Source organism: Argiope bruennichi, chromosome 4 (assembly GCF_947563725.1).
Source record: "Argiope bruennichi chromosome 4, qqArgBrue1.1, whole genome shotgun sequence".
Taxonomy (NCBI): domain Eukaryota; kingdom Metazoa; phylum Arthropoda; class Arachnida; order Araneae; family Araneidae; genus Argiope; species Argiope bruennichi.
In genome coordinates this window covers 26,997,826-27,015,895 of record NC_079154.1, presented here as the reverse complement: position 1 = coordinate 27,015,895, position 18,070 = coordinate 26,997,826, and the positions used below count along the sequence as shown (strand labels likewise).

Sequence of the window (18,070 nt, the reverse complement as noted above, 5' to 3'; positions counted from 1 at the left end):
GTATATTAACGTCCCGTTTTAAAGCAATACTGGTATTTTGGGATATAATTTAACCTCATAATTTTGTACCGCTGCCAGATGACAAGGACGACAGCTGAGTTGGCACACCAACGGGATAGCATTTGGCCTTATTCATTTAACTAGCACCAGACCCGTATACACAACGGTTTTTCGTTGGAATCGGGTCTCGAACTGGAACCCTCCGGTTTCGAAGACCAGGGAACTGAGTCCCTGTTTAGTGGAGGGAAACTACTTATTAGTCCGTATATCCATATATATGTGAACGCAATCTCTAAAATAAATAAGATCAGAATGCAGTTTTGCATAGATCTTTACATATTTTACATCCTTTTTTTTGTGGATGGGAGGCCTTCTAAAGTATATATACGATTACGAAATACAGAACTCGCCATATTGCATCACTACACGCAAAAGTCAATGGGTGAGCTTTCGAGGTTTACATCCTCCCCCCCCCCCTTACTTCCTCATACCAACCCAATTCTTCTAAACGTTCGGGAGATTCAGAGAAGAATAGAAGATAAGATGATGAAAATTATTGTGCCTAAATGTACTTGAAAGTTGAGGGGAGAACAGAGAACAACCTTTCTAGATTTTCTTTGTAGTAAACTTTATGCATGTAAACTAACTAAATGGTATCGTAGACATCACAACCTCAGAATTATTTGCATTGGCAATAAATTAGCATACTTTTGAGGATAAAGTAATAAAGGACTAATAATTAAACTTTAGAATATTCTAACTTGTAAATATGCTGCTATATACAGAAAATGATATGCTGTTATATGCTGTGTTAACTTTTATTCTTCTTCATTTTCGTTAAAGGAGTGGAGGGGCCATTCATGGGGACGTTCCTATACCAGATCGTGATGTCGTCTACCGTTATGATGTTCTACCAGAAACATTCCACGCTCGGGACAATGTCAGCAACTTCATCAGCTGGTGTCGTTCTTTGAACATCAAGGAATGCTTGCTCTTCGAGACGGACGATCTTGTATTGAGGAAAAATGAACGAAGCTTCATCCTGTGCTTGCTGGAGGTCGCCAGAAAGGGCGTCAAATTTGGAATGCCCGCTCCTCTTCTGGTTCAACTTGAGCAGGAAATAGATGCCGAGATCGCCAACGATGACGATGGATATGAAACACTGCATACCAGGCAGCAAGTCGTCACTAATGATCTCAGGAGCTTACATGAAAGGGTAAGTACAGAGATTTGTTAAGTTTTCGTCAGAAATTGAAATTGATCTCTTGGTTGGTTAGTGGCCATAATCCTTTCATTGACGGTACTCTTAACCCCTATTATCTTTTAACCAAACTTTGATTTACCACAAAATTGTGTAGGAATATGACTAATTACTCGTGAAGACCCGAAAATTAATTATTAATTAATTCCTTATCGTGTTTATTTATATTTACTCCTTATCAACATAAAATTCTCTACAATATATCTTCACGTTATGGTATGGTATTCAGAATATTGATTGAGACTTAGGTAATATTACATTATCTTGTGTTGATTAGGTTATTATACATATCTTTTACTTAATTTTTGTGATGGAAACAGTTCTTTATTTTGTATCAATAATAGTATCAGTATCAGTATTTTTTTTCTAGTCAATAATAGTATCAATTCTTTTTTAAAAACAGTTGAGAGCTTAAAAATACTTGAGAGAATAGCTTTTAGCATATGTTAAGTTTTATGTATTCAGCTTTCAGAATCCAATTTCATAAGTTCAAATATTCATATAATCAAAAATCATAATTTTGATTTTTACTTCTAATTATTAAATAACTTTTTAAACCTTAAAGAGCTGTGGAAAGCATTTAAATGCAGGAAACAAAATCTTGTTTTTTTAAAAAAAAGGCATCTACCTCTAACTCAAACGAATGACCAATCATCGAATATTAACTCATTTCTGCTTTTATGTCAACCAATTTAAAATTTCGCAGACAAGGTAGGTGACGTATCATCACACCATATCACCACATTCATAGATAATTTTTAATTTTTAATACGATCTCATCAATTCGCCAGCTGTTACAAATACACCAAAAAATAGTAAATAGAGTAAAAAAAGATATTCTCTGTTTGTTAATCATATCACAGCTACCCCCGCCCTGCCTAGGCATCCGGTGAATTGTGAATGACCATCGTCGTGACAACACGAATGATGAGATATGTCCTATCATGGAGGTGGAAGTCCATCCCAAAAATGGGGTAAAATTCACTTTCCAAAACTTAAAAAGAAGATAACTATATAATATAGGGAGAGAAAAACAATTATCATATTGGAACTTCTTCTCCCGATATCTGAGATGCCTTATGCATCGCGAATGCCCATTTGTTAAAACAAAACTCACAATGATGTTTTATTTTTCTTACGTTGTTTTATGAGAAGCTTTTTTTAAATCTAAACATATGCTATCTATTCGATCAGACAGTGTATCTGATTTCATTTAATTTAACAATAAGAGCAAATTCTGATGTGCTAGGTTAAAATTGACATTGATGCAATGACGATCGGAAAGTACTGGTAATAAAAATTGTATATGATATCAAATTTTAACTATAAAATTTATATAATAATTAATGCATTTGAAAAAAGCAAAAAGTTAGTTTTATAATTTTTTATGAGTGAAGTGAAAGTCTTGGAATGGGGCACAATTGGGAACTCAAGAAGTATGTTAACCGATGCTTAATACTTTGCTGGAAGTACATCAACCGATATGAGGCAATATGTACTTCATATCGTTTGGAAGGAAAAAAATTAATGTTTTTCACGTATGCATTTTCTGAGTACTACATTTTTTTTTCATGTTTTCGAATCCTACGGGTTTTTTTTTTAATTGTTTAGATATCTTTTCAAAACATTTCAATACTTACATCGTGAATTTAATATTTATTTTATTTGGCTTCAATTATGCCTATTTCTTGAAACTTACATTTTCACTCGTATAAGGAACAGAGGAAGGAAAAAATAAATAAATAAAGTTTTCAACAAGCTTAATAATAAAATAAAAATAAATAAAGGAATGAAAAAGGCACTAGTCAACGTACTTCAAAATGCTGAGTTATAATTGTTGATTCTGGCGAATATTATTTAGAAATTCATGTTAGCTGTGTAATATACTAAGTACATCAAAAAAAGGAATCATCGAATACTTTAAACTCTTCAGATAGTGTAGATAGTTTTGATTAACTGTTCTAGCGAATGTATAGGTTAAAACCTAATAATAATTTTGGCCGAGGTTCCTAAAATTTAATATACAGCGGAGTATTTATTGAAAACGCGGGAAGCTTCTTCGCAAACTTTCTGAAGAACTTTTTGATTCAGGAGAACTTTTTTCAAGAAACAATTTATCAAGAAAAAGAAATGTCTTAAATAGAAGGGAAATTTTTTTTTTTTTTTTTTTTTTTTGCTTATAATTTATTGGTTAGCGCGACGTTCTTCTAAACAGCATGTACATTTAACAAAGTTGCGATATGGAGTATTATTCACATTGAAATACTTAATCTTCCCTCCTTTTTTCCGTTATTAAGGTGGAATGAGTGGTTACAACTCTGTTGTAAAATAGCGCTTCTTTATAGTGCAGGTGCAAATACCAACACTGGTATTTTTTCTTGTATCATAAAAAGATAATAACATTTATTTAAAGCGAATTTATCTCCTTTTCAGTATCTCATTTCTTATCACAAATTATATATCAGTGAGTAGTTTCACAAGAAACACTGAACAACAACTTCGAATACAGTATTTCAAATATGTATCCACACGTTGGAGAAGAATGATATAAAAAATAAATAAAAGTCAAAATTTCGAAATTTTGTGGTGCAAAAATGTGCTGTTATTGCTTGCACTGTGAACAATGACGGCAGATAAAATCACAATTATCGTTAAGGATATCAGTAAATATTTTGGCAATATCGTAAGGATATCAGAAGACATTTTGGCAATATCGTAAGGATATCAGAAGACATTTTGGCAATATCGTTAAAGTTATCAAAAGACATATTGACAATATCGTTAAGGATATCAGAAGACACTTTGGCAATATCAGTAGACATTTTGGCAATATCTTAAGGATATCAGAAGACATTTTGGCAATATCATGAAGGATATCGGTAGACATTTTGGCAGTATCTTTAAGGATATCAGTAGGCATTTGGGTAAATTCTTTACCATTGCTTGCTTTCAGTTCGTCGAACTGTAATCATTATTTTCGTGAAAAATCTAGTGATAGAGAGAGATCTGGTGGAGCGTCTAAGAATTTTATCTCTGTCCATTAATAATATTTTTACAAGAATTTCGAAGAAGCTTCGAATAGCTGACATGATTTCTAATTAACTTCAGTTATGAAACAGTTATCCAAAGTATATATTTTTAAAGGACATCTTTCGTTATTTTCTTTTTCTTGCATTCTACTTATCATTCCTTTCCAGTTTCTTTGGTTTTTATCATTTTGTTCTAAAGTCCAAGGTATATTTTTATGAAACCTTCCACAGAATTACTAGTCTCCGAGAGAAACCACTGTTTAAAAGGGACTTTATCAAAGGCCCGCAATTTTAAGCAGAGGGAAAGGGATAAAATCTTTATAAAAATGTAAGCGAGAAAGTTTTAGGGAGACCATTCATGCTGATATTAGCAAAATGATAATATATATAAACTTTCATACCATCCAGAAGTTGCGTGATGAGTGAAATAGGATGAAAAAAAAATTGTTCAAAATTGTCAAGGTTTGAAAGCTGGACCTGGAACTGCAAATTTTCAGATACGAGTTCATTCTAATTAATAGTAAATGCTCACTAAGAAAAAGTTTTCCAATAAATTAATAGGTTTTTTTAGTTAAAATTTAATCGGATTGTTAATTTTTTTTTTTGTCAGTGATTTCGAAAAAAATTTATTTTATATTTTTGACACCACTTTAAAATTTAAAAAAAGGAACCAATGCGAGCGTTAGTTTCGTAAAAGTTGTAAATATATTATTTAGGAATGCTTCCATTGCTTTAACTACTTCCAAGTTTTTACACACATATATTACGATATGTATTTTAAATGCTTTTTTTTATGTCCATGTTATCGCTTCTATTAATCTAGAAAAAATTTTAGAAATAAAATTTGACTAAAATAATCACGTGTAAAGTGCCATATTCCGAAGTAAAGGTTCTGATGTCATTTATTTATTTGTTTGTCTTTGGTGCTATATTGCGTTTTTTGTATTTTATTTTAAAGTGACAATGAAAAAAAAACAATTTTTACATAATCTGATTCGTAACAATTGTATCAATCTATAAAAAAATTCTTATGTCTTCAAAAAAAAAAAAAAACACCTTATACCTGATTATGTGTAAAAAAAAAAAAAAAAAATCTTATATCTTCAGATTGTCGCAGTTCTGGTGAGATTTTATTATTGCTGATTGGCAACCGAAAAACAAACTGGATTTCCGAAATTGAATGTGACAAAATAAATGAATAAATAAATGGGGGAAGTTTACTCAATATTTATCGCTTAAGTAAGGTTTCAACATATTGTTTGTTTTTTTAATTTTTATTTGAAATTCATTAAGAATATGAGAACGATTCTCACATTTTACTTTTTTACTTTCCATAAAAATCAGATCGAAATTTCTAAGACTTGAGATAGGAAATAAATTCTCAGTTATGAACATATTTCAAAACCCAGTCTATTCAAATTATTTCCAGACGATATTTCATGATTTCTGAAATAAAAAATATAAATTTTTATGTACATTGCATTTGATTATGCAATTTAGAGAAGAATATAACGAATTGAACAATTCATCTGCTTTTTTAAATTTGTTATTCAGAAAATCCATTTTCATATCAAAGTTGACATATAAGGATATTATAAGTGTTTTGTCTGATCTACCAGCACTCTGGCGCTGCCTAGTAGGAAAAATATAATTCTTTTAGAAAAAGAAAAAAAATTAAAGCCATGAACTCTGATCATTCTATTGCTTCGTCTTCCTCTTAATTATCATCGAGTGAGGTCTACAAGTAGTGATTATTTATGTATATGAATAGAATAAGGATGTATGTCATATTTTCGTTCTAAATGGAACTTTTGTAGCTTAAGAAGCAAGGATTTTCTTATTCCTTGATTTTCAAGGTACGACTCAGATAATGGAGGAAAAATCAAATTTTTACCGTCGTTACTTTTCAAAGAAAAAGTTTGTATGTGTCTAGACAATGTATGTGTGAAATAAAGATGTGAAAAGTCCCATAAATTTGCCGTAAAGTGACAAGCAGATCGAAGATTCTTTTTCTTCTTTTTATAAATAGGATTAAATGTTTTTACAAATGGCGTCTGCTAACTGAAACAGATGAGCAGTTTTAAAGTTTTCTGATATATAAAAATCAAAGAAATTCAATTTTATTATTTTTAGTCAAAACCGACATATTAGTATTGGTTTACTGCAAGCAATTCTGAGAAATTTCTTTATAGATAAGCTTAAACTTAAAAAAAATGACTGCAGCTAACTGAATTCTAAAAACTAAGAAGTTTTAAAACATTTTTAGAGCAACTAGAATTTAAAAAAAAACCCAATTATATCATTTTTTTTCTTCAAAATTGCATGTTAATATTTTACCCATTCTGAAATTCATTGTAAAGATATTTACTATTTCTAAGAAAGTGAATTAAGAATCTAAAAGAAAGAAATCAATCATCAAAGTTGTGAAAGAATTAAAAAATTTTACTCGAATATCAAAACATCGTTCGTTGTATTGTTTTGTTACTTCATCTTGTTAGGTACCATCTGCAAAATCTATGAAATACTGAAAGCTCTTTCATGTTTTCATTGTTCAACTCATGTATTATTAAATAACCATCTGTTCTTATAAACATTTCTCCACATACATAAATATAATTACACTTTGTTAGGTACCATCTGCAAAATCTATGAAATACTGAAAGCTCTTTCATGTTTTCACTGTTCAGCTCATGTATTATTAAATAACCATCTGTTCTTATAAACATTTCTCCACATACATAAATATAATTACACAACTGTTTACATATTCAGTCAACAACTATTTGATTGCATATATAAAGAGTTATGAGAAGAAAGAATGAGTCACTTTTTTGACCGTGCCATTTCAAATATTTTTTTTTTACATCTTTTGATAATTTGGACTTCAAACACCTCGTTGATTTATGATATATATTGTTCGTGTGAAAAGTTACGCTTCGTTCAGGTTTTTATTGTATCCGAGATGAATGTTATTTCATGTTTTCATTTAAGGGTTTAAAAAAAATTTAGAACCTGTTGAAAGACATTTTTTTACGATTAAAGCAATAAAATATCAGAAAGTGTATTGTTTCTTAGCATAGGAAGATAGAGTATTTTTTAAGTTTAGTTTTTATAGCTCTGTAATTTATGTAGCAGACTTCCGCTTTTTTAGTGTTTTGCTTGTCTTTCAGCTTTATAATCGCACTGCTATTTTTAGTTGTTATTTATATTTAGATATTTTCCTGTTCATACCAGTATAAAAAGAAGAAATAATATAAAACCGTTTTGCTTTAGTTCATGGAATATTTATTGTGTTAAAGTCTATCAAAAATCTTTTTATAAAAAAACTATAAATAAAAATATATTGTAAAATTGATATAACTAGGATTACTGGCCTTTATATTAAGTTAAATGTAATATTGAAATAATTATAAAACATTCTACTTTACTTATGAATAACATTTCAAATTTTTAAAAAAATATATAATTTTTATCGAAAACTTATGAATATTATGTTTTAATTGTACATTTTTTTTAAATTAATTTTTGCAGGTCGATCGGTAAATAAGCATAGAACTTATATATGTACGGAATTGAGACGATATTTTCCTATCACGAAAGATTTAAATTTAAAAGTTATTAAAACTAAAAAATGTTATTAGTAAACTTGTATTTTTTTTTTTAATCTTCTGAAAATTAGTCTATCTGGGATACCTTGAGTTCGTGGATGAAAAATTTATAAAAGAGAGGTTTCGCTTCCACTATGTTGATAGAATGCTGGTGTGGTCGTATGGGTTAAATTCTGATAAATGGTCGTATCTAATGTGAGAGAACTTGGTGATGATTGCGTTGTAGCTGACCATAACATCAATGCTGGAATGTGTAGTGGCGGACATTTAGATGCACCGGATGACCAAAGCTGAATTGCTGTAATTTTCGTATGAATTTCCCCTAGACTTGTTTTTGCAGAAGTCAGAAAATTTGAATTTGTAGAGTTTAATATTTTACTATATTATAGGCGGTTTCTTGGAATAATCATAGCAACTTGTCAGTTAAAATACACCACCTTGCTATAATTTCCCCAATGATTGATATAAATTTTTATAACGGATTTTTTTTAATAATTAGAACAAAAAAAGTTAAAGAATGTGATCAACTGTTTTTAGCAATCTTGAAAATGAATACAGTTTTTTTCTGTCTCATAGGATATCTTATGTTTTGTCGTGAATTTTTTCCCCTTATGTTTAGTAATGTTTGACATGCCAGTTTATTTTGATTGTCAAAGTTATCTGAAGACTTATACAGGTCTTTAATTCTGAAAATGAATATCACAGATGATATTGACACCTAAAGAATGTACACTCCACGTTAATCAAAATAGAATTCATTTTTTGAAAAATAAACGCGTTGAGAATAAATGTAAAATCACAAAGTTAATCTTGAAAAGAAAATGCTTCAAAATAGTTCCACTTTTAAAGTTTAATTATATTTCAAAATTACAAAAATTGTGATTTTTAATTTTTTAATTTTAGGAACGATTTTTTATCCCTTAATTATTGTAATGATGCGTTATATGAGCATCAAATGACCGCTTCCGAAACTTCAGAGCTGAAATTAAATCATTCAAGAACACTATAATTCGGCATGAAAATTACATAAACACCAAGGTGGGGTTTTAATTCCCCAAACTTAAAATGTTATAATTGATTAATTAAAACATGCTTATTAGGACCTCTTGTATCAAAGGTTATCAATTATATCTAGTTTTATTATACTAATCATTGGAAATTTATAATTTTCTACAATATTTCATTATATTGAATCATACGATTATCATTTCATTTTGGCAAACCTTTTCCGTTGAGCACTGATCGTTCTTTTCATGACCTTACCAGGAAACATATTCGGCGCTTCATTTGCAAACCAAGAAATGCTAATTCGATTTTTTTTATTCCATTCCCAGCATTTTTTGAGGCCAAAAGCAAACGCAACCTCGAAGAAAATTCTATCCGTTTCCTGTTTTTCTTTTACGCGTTAATCAGCATAATCTTTCATCATAACCAGCATGCAATTATCCGAGTTGGAACACATAATATAAGGTTTCGCTCACCCCTGCTGAAAGGTATGCCACTAATTGATGAATCATCTGTGGGAATGAAACGCTGATGAACTTAATAATTCAAGAGCAGACTAAAATTCGTCTTTTTTTTTTTTTTTTAATACAACGAATCGTTTTGTTTCCAGACCGGGAGAATGAAGTTAGTTATTTTGAAAATGAATAGAAAATTATTCATCGGTTTTGTGCGACAAACATAAAAAAAATCGTCTGCTACTTGAACCTTCTGTTTTCAACCGACTTACCCGTATGCCATGTATGCAACGATTTATCTCATTTTTACACTTTCAGTCATTCATCAATGGTATGATGCTATACAAAAATTAAATAGAATTAATAATTACCTCAAATATTCTCTAGGTATTCTCATTTAAATCTAAATGAAAAAACATTCATAAAAGGAAAGGTTTCATTTAATTAGAAAGTAGAGAAATTAAACGAGTAAGGGGTTAGAAGATATAATTAAAATTAATTTTAGTGACTTAGTAATATAAGAACAGTTTTACTTTGAGAGTTGTAGTTGATATATAATAGGACTATTTCTAATAAAATCGGCGCCTGAAGCAAAATTAGTTGATTTGCGAGGTTTGAAACAACCTAGTATATTAAAATAATAATTTTTTGCTTATCTCTATTCATTATATTGCACAAATTGGTGTAATAAGAACTTAAGAAATAAACGAAGATGGTAAAAAAATTAATTATTTTTGTAAAGTTGACATTTCAATCATAAATTTAAATTATCAAATCTACCGAAACTATAATTTATATTTTTTTTTCTGTGTGTGTTTGTGTGTATAAAGAATAAAATTTTGCCACCGACATTTTTTAAGTTAAAAATGTTATATTTTTTTCATAGATTTTTTTAAAATCAAAATATATTATTACAATTTGAATATAAGTGACTAGTCAATCTGTAAATATATAAAAAAAATCATGACGATAAAAAATATTCAAAAATATTACTTTACATAATTTTTAATATGAATTATTTGATTATAAAAACAACACGGAACATTTTATTCAAACAAAAGATAAATTAGAGATAATGTAGACAAGCCAACTAAAATTTGAGATTGTCGGGCTGATAATGTTTATCTGATAATTTTAACTTTGCTGTTATTGAAATTGGAAAATATATATTTTAAATTAATTTCTTTGAAGTGATACTTGATCATTATATCAATTAATGACACCATGAAGTTAAAAAACTCTAAAACAAAAATCCTGTTATCGCAACCTGCGGGTGTGGTCTCCTAAAAACTTTCTAGCATACACTTTAATAAAGGTGTTATACCAAAGAGCGCCTTACATGGCATTGGCGTACAATAGTTACGAAATATTAACCTTAGGCGTGAATTTAGCATTTTTATTGAATCTATCGTATTATCCTTGGCGAACTGTTTGGTGATTATTGATGCTTTAGACGCGTTTTTCGCAACCGACTGAAGCGAAAATTTGACTCAAAATTATACTTGTAGTCACAAAATCCCTTAACAAATTTGATATATTTAAAGTCATTGTGTTTTTGAGTAATCGCGTAAACATGTTTCTAAAAGTACAGAACGACAGACGGTCAACCCCATGTGGGATTTGGCTCAAAATTTGACAGATGTCTAGTCTATAAATATTAATTCTGTGTATGAAATTTTATCAATTTAGCTCTCATCATTTTGCAGTTATCATGTTAAATTATATTCCAACAGCAGAACTGGCAGACTTCTGAGCGGATTTTTTTTCAAAATTTGATGGAAATCAACAAATCTGGTGTAAAGACAGCGTGTCAAATTTCATCAAGCTAGCTCAAGGCGTTTTTGAGTTATTTTTATCACAAACAGACTTACAGACATTTTCCAGAATTGTGTTTTTTGAACTCAGACAGGTCTAAAACGTGGAGATTCGTCAAAAACTAATTCGAATTTTTTTGAGATTACTTTACTTTTTCTTTACTATGTAGGCGAGAAAGTAAAAAAGATAAATTTACAGAGCAAATATTCCGCCATTTTTCGTTCATTCACTGTTTTTCAAAAATTCCGGAAGAGTAATTCTGTAGTAGTAGTACTGTCTGAAACAGGTATGCGTGAGTGACTTCTCATTGATTCGTATCGGATTTTTTTTACGCCGACCCCGTATTACATCACGGAATATTTGAACAGCGGAAATCGCTTTCTTCAGTAGACTCTATTAAGTATGCTTAGGATTAAATAGATAGGTATTGGTTTTATAAAATACTTGATTTGAAAATGTATGGGTATGATAAAATATTAGATGTTTAAAAAATAATGTTCTTATAATGGCATCACTATCCAAAATTTCTAGTTACCAAACTAAGACAAAATAATTTAATTCATTTGAATATATTATTCGGTCTTTTTTAATCTAAATTTCTTAACTCCTAATGATAAAAGCTGACCCTCAATTTCTTAGACAATTAGTTAAGTAAACCAGGTTATTTTGAGCTGTTTATGATATAAAATTAAAAGTTGATCATTTAATTTCATTATATGTAAAAATTAAATTATTGATTTTATAAAAAAATTCCGATACTTTTCCAGAAAAATCAGAACTCTTCATTTTTGTTGTGGACGAATTAGTTTATAAATTGTGAAGTTATCAATCAAAATAGTAATTAATAGGAAATTCAATTAAAAATAATTTTTCTTGAAACAAACTAATAAAGATACATTGTATTTAGAGAGCGCTAATGCTGCTATAACTAAAACACAGATGAACTTAACTAAATTAGAAATAAATATTAAGTTTAATGCAAAAAGAATCAAAAAGAAAGAAATGATGAATCCGGCCTGAAGACTTTCTCAAGGGTTACCCTCAGGCAATGATTCAAATTAGGGATTTTTTTTCTGTGAGGGGTCTGACTTTCATCCAAAAATATTGGCCCCTCGTGACCCGAAAATCCCAAGAAATTGAGGTTTTCATTTTGAGGCAAATGTTGTATATTTAATTCCAGTTCCATCGTTTAGATATACTTTCATGTCCATGATACAACCAAATTATCAGGCATTAATGTCACGTTATTTTAATTGTGTTAAATATGTTCGGTTCATTGTATACATGTCTTTCTGATAAAATCTAGTCCTGTGACATCTTAGCGCCGCTATAAACGCCATTGTGCTGTTTATCTAGATTCCGCGGTATTGCAATTTCATTTTTTATTTGTCTTGTAAACAACACAAATATTAAACAAACTTCTCCTTCTTTCTCTTAATAGCTCTAGGTCAAATAATCTGACCTGTAGAGCGCCAACAGATACACGTGCATTTATCTGTAAAAGTTGTAGAGACGTAATTACTTTGATAAATAATAATTTTAACCTTTGTGTCTTGTAGACATGGATAAGTAATACCCAATTAAATAATGAAATTAGTTGATAATTTTGATTAATTGATAGAATTTTTAATAAATGATGATTGATTTATTACAGGTTGTAGATCTACTGAGCAGATGCACATGCCCTTCACAGTTTCCCATGATACGAGTTGCCGATGGCAAGTATCGAATCGGAGACACCAAAGTACTTATATTTGTTAGGGTAAGTATATTTCTCAGTAACTTTTATGCGAAGTAAATACCAATATTTGCATTCAGTAAGGACCATTTATGAAGGGAGAAAAAATGTTTTCATGTCCTGCAAGTATGTTTTTCGTTACGTCTAGGAACGAGCTCGCTTACAGAGTATAGCACATGCGCAAAGCATCTACTTTGATGTTCCGACAGTCTGGCCATTATTGGTGGTAAATTTCCAAATAGGCTGCTGATTGTGGATGTGCAACATTACTTGTTTGAATTTGAGAATGAGCATCGGGCCTCGCAATCCCGTGGAATTTTTAAAGCACACACAAGGCAAATAATGTTTATGCCATAGAAAATGTACAAAAACAATAAAGAAAATTCAAAAGAAAATTTTCAGTTAATTCAGTTCTCTCTTAAAATTAAAATGTTTTTACCTTTAAAAACACTTTAAACGTAAAGGTCGTAAAATATATTTAAGAACTGAAAAAATATAAGGCTGAAATTGAAATTGTTATGTATACATAACAGAATAAAATTCCATTGCTAGATTCGAAATAAAAAATAATTGCGATTTTTTAAGCAATCTTAATACTGAAACGTTCGCATGCATATCGACCTTAAAAGTTGTTTTCTGCCATAAGAAAATGGGGAGCACTTCCGAAATGTCTGTGGTGAGCTTTTAAACAATTTTGAATTCAATTAGTGAATTTGAAGTTTTTCCATTGAAACTGAATTTACTGTGATATTTTTTTAAAGCTATCGAGTCTGAGAAGCCTCATCCATATCCTCTTGGGTTAAGATTTGGGAGAATCAGACATGATTATTTTAAAAAATATTAACGCAGTTGTCAAATAAGTAAATTTGTAAAATATACTTGTAAAATTATTTGTCATGTAAAATTATTTGTAATGCTATATTTTTGAAATTTATGATTTCTTCATTATTTTTCAAAACTAGTGCTAGTATTAATTGAATTGAAATTTATTTTTTCTTCATTATTTTTCAAAACTAGTGCTAGTATTAATAAGGAAATCCGCCACAAAATGTAAACGTTTGCAAAGTGGGGAAATATTATTTTCGACTAAAATTTCAAAACTGTTAAGTCTGTCTTCAATATCCCTCGAATAGCTTCAGACTGAAAAGACAACTTAATGAATAAATTATTAACGAAATCTATATCTACTTTCTCTCTTGTTTGTATTAAGTGCAAATTATATTCATTTTGTTTTTTACTGATTTACATAAAATGATTTATCTTTAGTACATCGACACAGATGATTTTGTTTTACTTGTGTAATGATTCATCAAGAGATAAAAACTTATGACAGCTCATTTTGAACTGTTATATTTCATAACGATATGGAAACACAGGTTATTTAAATGAGCTCTCACCATTAGCAACAAACGTGAATTGAAATCATAAGCGAGCATAATCGATTAAATATTATAAATCAGTGAATGCTTCGAGATTTTAATGTGGTATTCTCAACAAGTAAAGTTTGATATTTCTTTTTTACTGTATCAAAATCCCTGAAAAAGAAAGCGAATAAAGAAACGAACGGTTTAAAAATTTAAAACACTTAAAAATTATTAAAAAATTTGAAAAGTAGCCTTTTATTTCTCTCTCTGTTATTTTTTTTTCCCTTTAACGTCTATTTTATTCTTTTTTGCTAACTTTTTAAAATGTTTCAACGTAAAAACATATAACTTTTTGATTTATTTCTATTAATTTTAACATTAAATATCTGAAAAACCGATTTTTGCTTGGCAGGTTTATTTTCTTTTTTCGTAAAATATTTAGATACGTTTATTTCACATTTGTTTTCTATACTCTAATAGTTAGTTATAATAAAAATAGGGGGGGGGGGTAAATCGTGTTTTTTTGGACAAGGAATCTCTCTATATAGATAAACTTAAAAAGCAAAATCTTATCTAGATATAAAATTTGATCCAAACCGTCAAAGCCGTTTTCAAGATACATGAAATAAATAAATTTATATATGTACAAGAATTGCTCTCTTAAAGATATAAGATATAAATTTCTATTTAATAATGATTGAGGTCAATATTTTGCTAAAATAATGCGCTTAAAATTACTATGCTCAATATAAATTTACAAATGAACTCCTCTAGGATGCTTTTTAATTCAAGAAAGATAGCATTAAATTACAAAATAATATTACATGATTTAATATTTAATCTTCTTAATTCCGTTGATATCTAAAAAAGTATTAATAAATAGATATACCAATAATATATTTTACATTTCCGTGGTGGCGTTAATTTTTTTGGGAAACTCAAACGCCCACTTAATTTAATTTCTTTTATAAGATAATTTTCTATTTTTTATTTAGTTTTGTTTCTTTGCTTTACGAAAAGCTTATAGTCTACGAAATATGATATAAAAAACAAAGAAAACTTCGGAAAGAAAATAACAAAATTGTATAGCAACATGGTAGAATTTAAGAATAAACAAATGATTATCAAATTTTTTAATCTTTTTATTAGAAGTATTATATAAACAAATGAAAATATTCGTGTAAAACTAAATGCAAATTTTAACTTTCATGCAGCAGATCTTTTTTTTTTTTTTTTTTTTTTTTTTTTTGAAACTGAGCGCGCAGCTGGACAAATAATGAGTACATGAATAATATCAAAATCATCTCAATGAATATTTCTGAAGTGAATCGTTGATAAAATATTCCTTGCCGTCCTTCGGTCATATTGATAGAGTTCTGCTGAATAGATTACATTCCTACATGGAAATAAATCTAACTGTTAAGGGATTTAAACATAACTATCTGAAACGGCTATCAAATTTTTCCCTCATGTGTCATTGATTGGAATGAAATGACTAAAGAGTTGCCGGTGTAATATTACTTCATTGACTGGACACTTGTTGATTCTTTTGCTTTGAATATTTTTGAATATCATTAAAGACGCAGGATTATTTTTCGAACTTCATGATATTTGTATTTGATTTCTTCATATACTGTTACATATGAATGTTTTTTTAATGAGTGGAGTCATTTGTGTGGATTATACCGATAAATATCTCGATGAAAAATCAGAAAATATGCCTTGGACACTTCCAAAGTAATAGAGTGTACTGTATTGATTTTTTAAAGTAATTTCATACGATAAAGTAAAATAAATATTATATTTCTCCAAGGCAATAATCAGTAAATAAAAAAATTTAACCATTAAAAATATGCATAATACTTCTTTTGGATGCATATTCAAACACTCAAGGAATAAGCAGAAATTTATGTAACATTCTCATTCAATATGAATAGCAATATACATATTGAGAGAAATCTTTGTACGATTTTATTTGTGTTCGTATACGAGTTCGTGTGACCTTTTTCCTGTTCACTATGTTCTTTTTCATGTCCGTGTTCGTATACACAATGCAAGAATATGAAAAAAAATTGAAATCATTAGAAAGTTTGACTTTTCAACTAACTAAGTGTGTTTAGGAATTATAGTTTTCACATACAAACAAACAGACATCCATAATTCCCAAAACGTTTCCTCAGACTTAAGAAGATTTAAAACAACGATTTCAACCATAATCTGGAAATAAAATGTTTTGACTATCATCATATTTTGTTTCTTATATTTGTTGTCTTTATTCACTTTCTGACATAATATTAAAAATCCTGTAAAGATAACATTAAATAAACAGACTGTCTACTAAATACTGTTAGAAAATATTAAATTATTTTATTTTGTAGAATGAATTAAGAAATGATAAATGTACCAGCATGATCAAAATTATAAGGGAAAATTTAGCATTAAATAATGCTCTAAGTCGATTATCACTTTTATTCATGACTAAAGAGCGATTGTCCATCATAGAATGGATCATTCTGTCACGCTCTCGACATATAAAAACCTTTAAGAGAATCCAAACTCTGCTGTTTGTTATTTACTTATCCTTTAAAATATCATAAATTTCGCATTGAATTGTATTTCTTTATGGATGAATTTTAAAGGCAATTTTCTACTGTTTTTACTGCCCCTCTAACCATAATAGAATTCTTGTTCTGAAGGCGTATAAAAATTCGAAGGTTTTCAAGTATATTTTCGAAGCCTACTGAATGTATATGGCTTCATTTTTGACATTATATTATTGTTCTGTGCGAAATAGCTTCTCATCTGAAAATATAAGCCTGTCAGCATTGTTTGTTACCATTCCTGTTCAGCAACTTCTGGCATCTTTGCAACTTTTCTAATAATATTTGTGTGGTAATTAAACCTTGATCGACCTTATCGTCTGCGTTTAGGCTGAAACCTCTGGTCGTCCTTTATGATTAAATCTTGAATAGCTTTACGGGTCGCGTTCTTCGCTAAAGATATTTTATTTATAAAACACTGTGAATTTTTTCCTTTCTTTTTATGAATTCTCGTGGTGAGCTCTTCAATAAGAATTGAGCTTAAACGACTAGTCTGAGGTCTATCTGTATAACTATCCAATAATCGATATATAGTTCTATAAATAAATGTTTTATTAAAATCAAGGCAATTTGATTGCTTAAAAAGTTTTATGTACAGATAATACACAATGAAAAAGCTCTCTAACCATTATCAATTTGGCTTTTATTTTTAAAATTCCAAATTTTTTATTTACATAGAAAGTCGTCTGCACTAATAGAAAGTTGCCAATTGCAGAAATAGACAGACAACTTGTTTTACCAAACGATTATAATTAATTTTGTTATTTTCTGAAATGTTGTAGCATTTAATAGCGACCTTGTAAATTGGTTTATATTTGATAACATGAAAACCTGCTGTTTAAAAGAAAAAAGAAATCTGAAACGAACATAAAATGAGACCTGTTTGCCTCTCCTGTTATATTTTTTTAAGTGGGCATTTTTTGAGATGGCCGGTTATCTGATATTTAAAAACGCTAATATTTGTCTCATATTTAATCAGTAATTAGCTAATATGATGAAATTTATTCCTAAAATTTATTTTCATTATGCATTATTAATTGACCATTAAAGGCTATACCTGTATTATTTCAAAACTGAGATAATGATAATTGTCTTTTCCCATTTTCGTAATTGTTTTTATCAGGAAATGTCAAGTAAATGTCAAATGATTAATAACAAACGATAAATTACAGGTGACACTTCGTGCTGCCACCGA

At 29.1% G+C, this 18,070-nt stretch overlaps 1 protein-coding gene across 1 annotated transcript in view; it reads left to right on the top strand.

Moving 5' to 3' along the window:
• Positions 1-18,070, top strand: part of LOC129966538 (GAS2-like protein 1) — a 68,843-nt gene that overhangs the window by 16,626 nt on the left and 34,147 nt on the right. Inside the window, exons 2-3 of the mRNA XM_056080977.1 lie at positions 844-1,216; positions 12,828-12,935. Coding sequence (XP_055936952.1) covers positions 844-1,216; positions 12,828-12,935 — 481 coding nt within the window. The remainder of the gene's footprint in view (positions 1-843; positions 1,217-12,827; positions 12,936-18,070) is intronic.